At 37.1% G+C, this 11,028-nt stretch overlaps 1 protein-coding gene across 1 annotated transcript; it reads right to left on the minus strand.

The window, feature by feature from the left end:
- Positions 1-2,399: 2,399 nt before the first annotated feature.
- On the minus strand, positions 2,400-7,207 carry birc7 (baculoviral IAP repeat containing 7; the record flags this gene model as incomplete). Its single annotated transcript, XM_083894615.1, has 7 exons — positions 2,400-2,599; positions 2,704-2,769; positions 3,308-3,523; positions 4,406-4,451; positions 4,563-4,644; positions 4,871-4,970; positions 6,715-7,207. 7 exons carry the CDS (start codon positions 7,205-7,207, stop codon positions 2,400-2,402), a joined length of 1,203 nt encoding a protein of 400 aa, XP_083750741.1.
- Between the last annotated feature and the right edge of the window lie 3,821 nt (positions 7,208-11,028).

The following is an 11,028-nucleotide window of genomic DNA, read 5'->3' on the forward strand; positions in this document are numbered from 1 at the left end:
GGAGCAGCTCTACACAAACACACTCTGCCTTCACTTCATATTAGTGTCTGTGTGAGGAACCCTGAGGCTCTCTGACACACACACACACACACACACACACACACACACACACACACACACATGCTGACATGTTTAACGCACACAATGTGTGTGTGAGTGCTGGTTTTCCACCAGTATAACCTCTCTTAAAACCTGAAAAACTAAGACTAAGACTAATTAAAAACTAAACTAAATCAGTTGTTGAATTAACTAAAACTAATCAGAAATTTTAAAAAAACTAAAATAAAAAAAAACTAAATAAATATAAAAACTAATGAACATTTCAACACTATAACACATATTTATATGACGCTTACTTTGGGGTTCTTTCTATATCTAAAGTTCAACTTCAAACTTTCCTCTTGAATAAAGCTGATACACTCTCAGAAATAAGGGTTCCAAAAGTGTTCTGCTACAAGGGCTGAGGTTCTACCTGGAACCATTTGCTTCTGAATGGTTCTTGGTAACACTAATGGTTCTAGTAAGAACTATTTTGATCCGGAGAACCGTTTAAAAGCCCTTTCCTGAATAAAGAGTTTTAAAAGGGTTCTTGGTGGAACCCTCCAAAAGGGTTCCAGGTGAAAAGGTTCTACCAAGAGTGTAGTCAGGGCTGAACCACGGCTTAGTTATGCTGATATGGTTTGTTTTAATAGTGATTGTGCGTTGCATTGTCATGTATTTAGGGACTGAATGTAAGATTCTTTAATTTTATTATATGAAGTAACTATTACACCTGGGTAGATGCACTTAGATGTGACGACTGAATGACGTTCAGGCTTCAAAGTGATCCTGATGCTTTTTTTTCACTTTAGAATGAAAGAAAAGATGCTATTTTAAGAAGTCACTTTCCATAAATACTCCAAAGATATTCAGATGAGACAGAGAATGAGCTCATGATACTGAAGCGATGGTGATGAGGCGTCGTCTACGGAAGCCCGAAAGGGTCATAAATACATACATACCTTTTATTTCCTCTGTTTTCCTGTGATGACTGGAAACAGTTTGTTTATTTTATTTTGCATTCTTTTTTGTGTTTGTGTTCAACATAATCAGTGCGGCGCTTTAATAGAAATAAATAAATAAGTAATTTTAAAAAAAAGAAAAAATTAATCACTTGTGTTGCCTCATATAGCCACAAGATGGCGTAAGTTCCCTGCCGTCAGCAGCAAAACAGCTAATTTAACCACAGCAGCTTATCAGATTGTATAATCCTGTTTATTTGTGAAAAAAATTGATTGTTAATAAAACAACAATGCATTCCTTTGATACTATACTGTGACTTTTTTGTGAAATTTTAGATTATTTTTTTTAACTTTTTTGTCAAATTCTTGACAATTTTTTTGGGACATTTTTGTCAAATGTTGTACAGAATTATTTGGGACTTTTTGTCAAGTTTTGGAAAATTTTGGGGAGACTTTTTTGTCAAACTTTGGATGATACTCTGCTATGACCTTTATGTCAAATTTTGGACACATTTTTGGGGACTTTTTGTAAAGTTTTTGACAGAATTATTTGGGACTTTTTTTGTCAAATTCTGGACAGAATCATTTGGGACTTTTTTTCAAATTATGGACAAGTTTTTTGGGGACTTTTTTTGTCAACTTTTGGACAACAATTTTTGTGACTTTGTTGTCAAATTTTGGACATAATTGTTTGGGACTTTTTTGTCAAATTCTGGACAAGTTTTTTGGGACTTTTTGTCAAATTTTGGACATAATTATTTGGGACTTTTTTGTCAAATTCTGGACAAGTTTTTTGGGGACTTTTTTGACAAATTTTGGACAGAATTATTTGGGACTTTTTTGTCAAATTTTGGACATGTTCTTTTGAGACTTTTTTTGTCAAATTTTGGACATAATTATTTGGGACTTTTTTGTCAAATTTTGGACATAATTATCTGGGACTTTTTTGTCAAATTTTGGACATAATTATCTGGGACTTTTTTGTCAAATTCTGGACAAGTTTTTTGGGGACTTTTTTGTCAAATTCTGGACAAGTTTTTTGGGGACTTTTTTGTCAAATTCTGGACAACAATTTTTGAGAATTTATTTGTCAAATTCTGGACAACATACTATGGTATGACTTTAGTCCAATTTTGGACATTATTATTATTTTTTTTACTGTTTTGTCAAATTTTGGAAAACATTTTTTGGGACCTTTTTGTCAAATTTTGGACAGAAAAAGGTTTTGTGTCATTTAGTTAAAATGTGGTGGAGAAAAAAAAAGACAACGTGAACACCTTGTGCTGTTTATTGTATAAGTATAAGATTATTGTAAACTGACAACATAGCATTGTTGATGATGTTTTATTATTATATATTATATTATAATAGCTAACCCTGTGGACTGCAGCGTGAGCCTCAGGACATGAACGCTCGGACGCTGCCTCTGATGACGGCTCTGCAGATGGGGCAGTGGCGCAGGCTGGCGGCGCAGTCGGCGCACACCACCAGGTGACCGCAGGGGATGAAGACGATGGACACGGGTTTATCCATGCACACCTTACACGTCCTCTCCTCCTGCAGCTGCCGCAGCAGCTCCTCTGGACTCGAGTCTTTCACTTTCACACACAGAGAGGAAACAACAAGTTATAAATCTATATCTGATCTGGTGTGAGTGCTGAGTGATCAGTGCATGAATGGTCAGATCCTGTTGACCCCTGACCTTTGCCTCTGAGAGGTGTTTGTGTCCTCACACTTCCTGAACTGGAGCTCTGCCTCACCTCTGCCTCTGAAGTAAACAGACAAGAACAGAAGAAGAAGAAGAATTACACAGAAACAAATCAACATGGTAACAAACTCTTTTGCAAACTGCTTTTTGCCCATTTTTTGAGAATAACATTAAATATCTGCCACTAATTTGTTAAAACAATGTATAAACAATTCAAAATGAATAAAAACAGAGTCTTACTTTTATAAAAACACTCTAGTTGTACACGAACACCAGATTGTGTGTGTTAAATTTGATATTTGAACAGTATGAAACATATTTAAAATAACAAATGTTGAGTTTTTTTCTCAATGTCCAAGTGTTTTTCCCACTTTTTCCCTGTTCTCTGGCAACAAAGATGCTGATTCGCCGGCTTCCCGCAACAGCGTGAGTGAAATTACCGTAATAACCATAGTAATTTGGCTTTGACGTGCGACTTCTCAGCTATGAGGAACAGTTGGATTTTTTTTCCGATAGCACAAACTGTCGTGTAATTACGGTAAAGTGCGTACGGAGTATTCATTGAATTGAATTTTACCACAAACTTGCTGCTGCTTACCTGTGCTCTGTGGCGCCCCCTGTCTGTCGTCGGCCTCCTCCTCTGCCTGCAGTGCATCAGTGACCAGGTCAGACACTGAGGTGTAGTGCTGACCTGACAGCAGATACTTGGTCTGGACCAGACTCTCCACCAGACTCTGATCAAAGCCCATTTGAAGCACAGTCTGAACCACAGGAGAGAGAACGGCTGAGGATCCACCGTGACCTCTGAACCCATCTGTGACAGGAGAGGAACAGTCTTATTATCATCATTATTATGATTATTATTATTATTAGTTTATCAAACTATTTTCTAGTATCTTTTGTACAGGTTAGTGTAGCTCAAAGTGAGTGACCAATGGAAAGACTGAAAAACACGCGGCTCAAAATAGAAATACATTGATAATAAAATATATCATATCATATCATATAATGTAATGAAATACAATATAATATATAATGTAATGTGATATAATATAATATAATATATAATGTGATTTAATGTAATAAATATATTATAATGTAATGTAATGTAATTTAATTTAATTTAATATAATACAATATAATATAATATAATATGTAATGTAATGTAATGTAATGTAATGTATGTAATATAATATAATATAATATAATATAATATAATATAATATATAATGTAATGTAATGTAATATAATATAATATATAATGTTATTTAATGTAATAAGTATATTATAATGTAATGTAATATAATATAATATATAATGTCATGTAATATAATATAATGTAATGTAATGTAATGTAATGTAATTTAATATAATATATAATGTAATATAATATAATATAATATAATATAATATAATATAATATAATATAATAAAATATTTGATGGTGAAACATGAAATGCTGTATTTTAAAATTATACATAGATATGATCCAGGAAATTCTGTTATTTACATATATATTCCCGATGTGTATGTATGACAAATACACCTTATGCTAGTAACTCTGGAGCATTTATTAAAAAAAAAAAAAAAAATTCTATAACTTTATTAATACATGAAGTTCATAAACTCACAGACTAACTCTTCAACATTAAATTAAATGAGTCTGCGTACACATCAGTGTAGGTCTATGTCTTACCATTTCTGGGGCCAGTATCTCTGCTTGTAGATGTCTGTAATCCACCCTTTAAAAAAAAATAATAAAAGCATTGGAGTGATTTGAACACTAATAGCAAACAATGACTATTATAGGATAAAGGGTTAGCGTTAAAGATAAAGTAGATAAACGAACTCACCACAGTCTCACCCAGATGGAAATGAGCGTCCTGTATGCTGCTGATATAATCCTGCCCTCGGGACTGGATTAAAAACTCACACCTGAGGAAAAAAAAAAAAAAAATGATGAATGGAGTACAAAAACAAGTAATTTATACCTTCTTTTATTTATTTGCTTATTTATTGGTCTCGTTGTTGCTGTTTTTACTGTTTTATCGCTGTGATTTGACCCGTACTTTTACTGTGTTTCTAGAGGCTGGATGTGTGTATGAAAAAAAAAAAAAAACACACACAAACACTATTATACTATGATAAAAGTCGCCGTTACCGTGGAAACCACTTGGCGTGCTCCTGCCACGGGTCGTCTCCTGGCTCCCAGTTTCTGAGGCCGCCGTCGCAGTAGAAGCACTTGACGTTGTCGCTGTGACCTGACAGAAATAAAATGAACGTTATATACGCAGAGAGGTCAACGATAAAGAGCATCGTCCATAATTCACAATTCAAGTCATGGTTGCATTTTGGTATAGTAGTAGTTTTATGAATTCTTAATAAGGACTTTTAAAGGAGTACTTCGATTTGATTTTAGCTTTGTATTAGCTAGCATAGGGGTAGAACTTATGAAAAAATTGTGCTTCCGAACTTCAGTTTCCCGAGTTGCGAAATCTCTTCATTCTTTTTTTTTTGTCAAGTGCCCACCAGTGACACCTGGTCCTGTTAGCATAACTGTTAGCAAAGATGGCCGACACTGTTTACATCACGGATGTATTATATGAACTGGATTGAGCTCCGCCCCCTCTGCCTTGAAGACATTTTTTACATGGTGGCCACTGTGGGTACTGCAACAGAAAACCCCATAAAAGCCCAAAAGCCCAAAAAGCTAATTTTCCCATTGACCGCAATAGTAAAAGAGACACCTGTAAAAGTGTCCACAGGACACCTCGAGACATGGACACGGGCTTTTATAGATCTTTATATGGTAGCGACACTACTGCCGTGCTCTATGGGCCCCGTAAGAAATAAACGCGGAAGTCAAAAACTTTTTTGGCATATCAATGGGAGAGCGGCTTCATAGGAATGAACGGAAGCGAAGGGGCGGAGCTCTATCCAGTTCATATAATACATCCATGGTTTACATTCTGGGAATGAGGTCCCGTCCCCCTATGGGTGGGTCTAAAAAGTGCGGAATTAGCGTAGCATTTTCAAGCCTCGAACCAAGTGTCACAACAAATAAAAAAAGAATGAAGATATTTCTCGACTCAGGGGAAACTGAGGATGGGAAGCACAGTTTTTGCAAAAATACTACCCCTACTCTAGTAATACGCCAAATGCTAATCGGTGAAGTATTCCTTTAATGGTGCCATATGTAAGAATGTGGCCAAAAACGGTTACTACACTTACATTCAAAATACAGACGTCTTTTAGGTTTCGTTTTCTGACGTAACTAGCAACCCGTGGTTGCTCGGCAGCTGAGACTCTACTGACTGCAACGATTGGTAGACGGCGTTAGGTGGCGCCACATGCCGAAACATGATTTCAAAACATAAACGTGATTTGCAGTCTGCAAAATATATTTTTTAAAGCAAATATTTTGTCTGTACTGTTGTTGTTGGTGAGTTCAGTTTGTTATATGAACATTATTCCTGAGTCTCTGTGACATATTAGGAGGATTTTATGGCCAGTTGCTTCGGATTTATTACATAATGCACCTTTAATAAGGACATTTAAATGATAACCATTTACTGGTTTAGGAATTAAAAGTAACTGGTTATGTAAAGGCTGTGTGAAGGTCAGTCCAAAACTACATTCATTATTATTTGTTTCAAATATTTCACATTACAAACAACGAATCAGTGTAAAACCTGTCCATAATTTCAACCAAGAAGAAAACAATATAGAATAATAATATATAGTGTTTGTTTTGCTGCTGTTGTGCCCACAGCCTGAAGCTGTGTCTGACTCTGCTTCTCTTGCAGCCTCAGCGTTGTCCAGGTTGTTCTGTCGACAACATCCTGATTCAGCAGGACAATTGTTTTCCCCGTGGCAGAGATGAACTCTCACAAAGAGAGGTCACTGTGACAGAGACTGCGTCAGTGCTGAATATCTCACTGAAATATGTACACATTAAATATGAAGGCCTCAAAGGCAGAAGATCGGGTTTTTAAAAAGTCACACCTGTGTAGAAGAACCCTGCTCTGGCAAGAACATCTGGATGGACCGAGGCCTCAGAAGGCCAGTTGTTGAACGAGGCGAGCCGCGAGTCCTCCTCCTCCATCTCCGGGTAGACGGCTTGTCCGGCCGTGCCCTGATCGTCCATGGTCATCCTGTGGAGTTGACTCAACAGCTGACCGTCCACGGAGTCCGAGGAGCCGGCCCGGAGAGGAACGTTCCCCACATCTTGGCCCAGTATGAAACAGCAGGTGGGGAAATGCCTCCTGTGCTCCGCGGTTGGACAGTCGCCCTGGAGCCAGCATCGTAGAATCCCTCCACAGCAAAAACACTGGACTTTATCCCCGGAGCCCAGAGAGAAGAAGCCGGCTTTGACCAGCTCGCCACACGTGACGGGTGCGTCTGCAGGCCAGCGGTGGAAGCTGCGGAGCCTCTGGCTCTCTCGCCTCATCTGAGGCTCCTCGAGGATGTGCACCATGGTACTCCTGTCGTCCGTCATTCTGCGGCACGCAGCGTTTCCTTCCTCTTTGAGCCGTGGACCAGTCCAACCTTCTGTGGTCCATAGTGGAGCTCACACTGGAGGTGAGTGCAGAGGCGCGATGGCACCTATGGGGAGACGACTTTCCAGAAAATCCACCGACTGCCAGAATGGCTGCTCATTGACGCTTGGATGAATGACCTGGTTGCTCTGCCTTTTACAGGAAAACAGGTCAATAATTTCCCAGCTGCTAGGACTAAACCAACTGAGTTCAACACTCTCACTCTCGTCTGAGAGAATAAGAAAAGTTATTTGAGCCAATTTTGAAGTATAATAACAGTTTGATGACAAAAAAATACAACTAATTTTAATTCAATAGCCTCAGTGGTTACAATGAATTTTAACAGCAGAATTACAGAAGGTTTTACGGGTAAAAAGTCTTCAGTCGGGCTGATTTTTAAGGACATTGACATCCGGTTTTCAAAATAAAAGACACTCCTTAGAGCTATTAGACCTAATAATAAGACATAAGCATCTGTACAAAGAACTGTATTCATTCATTCATTCATAGTGTACTGTTGTTGTTGTAAAAATAATAATAATAATAATAATAATAATGCATTTTATTTGAAATCATTGAGACTTTACAATTTTTTAAAACATAATGTTATCATCAACTTTGAGATGTAATGATTCAATAGGACATCTATGACTACTTCCGTACTGTAAATCAGACATTTTGACTGTACAGTTTTTTTGATAAATTTCAAAATAAAAGTCCCACATTCGCACTTAATAATTCACAAAATGTGACCAACTTTGAAATACAATTAAAAAAAAGGACATATTTCCATAAGTTCTGACCAGCACTGACGAGGTTGTGTTCAGAACATCTATGACTGCAGAGACTGGAGCAGACTCTGAGCAGGTGCTGCCCTCTGCTGGTTTGAATCATACAACATATAGTCCAGTTAAGTATGGAGTTCCACAGGGCTTGGTGCTTGGGCCGATACTTTTTACCCGATACATGGTTCCATTTTGGGGGACATTTTTAGAAAGCACAGCACACACTTCCATTGTTATGCAGATGACACTAAGCTTTATTTATCAGTGAAGCGGGAGGAAATAAAACAGGTTGTCCAGATCCACTTTTGAGGGTATTATTAGCATTAGCATTAGCAGCAGTAGTATTGTAGTACTATAAACACGGTATAACTGATTCAGAACTCTGTTATATATCTGCTCTTGGTCTCTCTCTTCTGTCTAAACCTTCCTCTTTCCCCCGTTTTTTCCTTTCACCTCAACCGGTCGAGGCAGATGGCTGCACATTTTTGAGTCTGATTGTGTCAGAGATTTCTTCTTCTTCCTGTTAAAAGGGAGTTTTATGTGTCCACTGACGTCCAGTGCGTGTCGATTGTATGAAGTGTTTCTTTTTCTCTCTATAATATTGTGAAGCAGGGGCCTCAAACTCATAATGACCTGGGGGCCAGTGAACGTCTAGTCTGGTCAGGAGGGGCCAGGCCAAGTGAAAAAAGTCCAACAATTTGGGGGGGAAATGAACGGTTTATTGATTAGAATTTAAAATGATATCTTGATAATCCATCATGATGGCTTTAGGATGACATCGCACACCATTTCAAAGTAAAAGGGTTTGTTTTGATATAGTTCACGGACCAAAAAAAAATTGCATTGAAATTTATGACGCAAAATGAATGTGTAAATAACAAAAACAGACAGAAATAAAACAGAATTAAAACATTAAATAAAAAAGAAATACATGTAGAATTAAAACAGCAGACAGGCTTATATATAATTAAATGTTGAATTAAATCATTTCAAAATAAGTGTAGGGCCGCACGTGGCCCGGCCCCCGGGCCGTGAGTTTGAGACCCCTGTTTGTTGAGATAATGTTCATTGCGATTTGGCGCTATACAAATAAAATGGAATTGAAAATAATTGCTTGTATTTCTCTACAGTTTGAATTAACTGAAGTAATTCAGGTATTTTAAGTGTGTGTAGTACCAAGTACTTTTCTACTGTTTTTTATCAACTGGAATACTTCGGGTGATTTTTATTCAACCCAGTATCAACAAGTTCAAAGTTCAGTTGTATTATGTACTTTTTTTTCACAATAAGAATCAGAATAGCCTTCATATATGAGGACTACGACGCAGTTTCCCCTTTACTCTTTGTATTTGTACGTAAAAAGGACAGAAAATAGAACAAAAAAGTTAAAGGCGCCATATGTAAGAATGTGGCCAAAAACGGTTACTACACTCAAATTCAAAATACGGAGGTCTTTTAGGTTTGGTTTTCTGGCATAACTGCAGCTGAGACTTTACTGACTGCAATGATTGGTAGACGGCGGTAGGTGGCGCCACATGCCAAAACATGATTTCAAAACATAAACATTATTTGCAGTCTGTAAAAAAAAAATGTTATGCAAATATTTTGTCTGTACTGTTGTTGTTGTTGGTGAGTTCAGTTTGTTATATGAACATTATTCCTGAGTCTCTGTGACATATTAGGAGGATTTTATGGCCAGTTGATTTAGATTTATTACATAATGCACCTTTAAACAATGGTGTTAATAACAGATCAAAGTCCCTCGATTTCCTTTAATAAATTCAAAGTCGTTCTCCTTCCAACAAACGTTTTGTGCCAAAACTGCCCGAATGGCAAGGTAATGATTCTTCTGTATTTTAATATTAATAATTGATTTTAAGGTTCAATCTTCTACTGTTGCTGGTCCACTGTGAACCAACCGGATGAAAAATAAATAAAGAAAATAAAGCATGTTTCATTGAATCTGGATGTCCACACTGGCTCAGACCATCTGGGTGTTACAGCCTCACAAAGAGGTTATTGAGGAATTTAATAGTATGGATAACAAAGTGCTGTAAACAAACACCAAAGAAGAAGAAGAGGAGCGTTTTCTGATGGAAATGTGCAGATTATTGATGGTTAGTAGAGTAACTGCTTGTATCTGTGTTGTTGTTGTTTGGTACATGTCTTATGAGGGTTTACACTGTGTACATTTGTTGTGTTTTTGAACGATGACAAAAACTTTTAGATGATATTCGTTTTCGAATGACATTTTCTCCATCAACAAATAGATATTTTCTCATTCTGATTGCTGTAGTAGTTGTCAATGGTAGACAGCTACTTACTACATGTAAAGTTTTGTTGATATCTGCCATTATTGTGAAATAGTATGAAATTAAATATTAAAAAAATTCACCAAAAATCAACAAAAAGACATTTTCTCATTCTGATTGCTGTAGTAGTTGCCAATGGTAGACAGCTATTCAACAAAATTAAATTTCCATCGTCTGTTTGCCGAATCCGGCTTTTTGCCAATGGTAGGCTGCTACTTAAAGGTGCCATATGTAAGAATGTGGCCAAAAACTGTTACTACATTCAAATTCAAAATACAGAGGTCTTTTAGGTTTCGTTTTCTGACGTAACTGGCAACCCGTGGTTGCTCGGCAGCTGACACTCTACTGACTGCAATGATTGGTAGACGGTGGTAGGTGGCGCCACATGACGCCAAAACATGATTTCAAAACATAAACATGATTTGCAGTCTGCAAAATATTCTTTTTAATGCAAATATTTTGTCTGTACTGTTGTTGTTGGTGAGTTCAGTTTGTTATATGAACATTATTCCTGAGTCTCTGTGACATATTAGGAGGATTTTATGGCCAGTTGCTTTGGATTTATTACATAATGCACCTTTTAGGTGACTTTCGGTCAAACGGGGTGGGAATAATTCTGAAAAACACACCAAAGGCATCATCAACAAGTCATTTTTTTTAATTACAGAGTTGGCAACTACTACA

The sequence above is a fragment of the Microchirus variegatus genome (genome assembly GCF_963457635.1).
Source record: "Microchirus variegatus genome assembly, chromosome: 9".
Taxonomy (NCBI): domain Eukaryota; kingdom Metazoa; phylum Chordata; class Actinopteri; order Pleuronectiformes; family Soleidae; genus Microchirus; species Microchirus variegatus.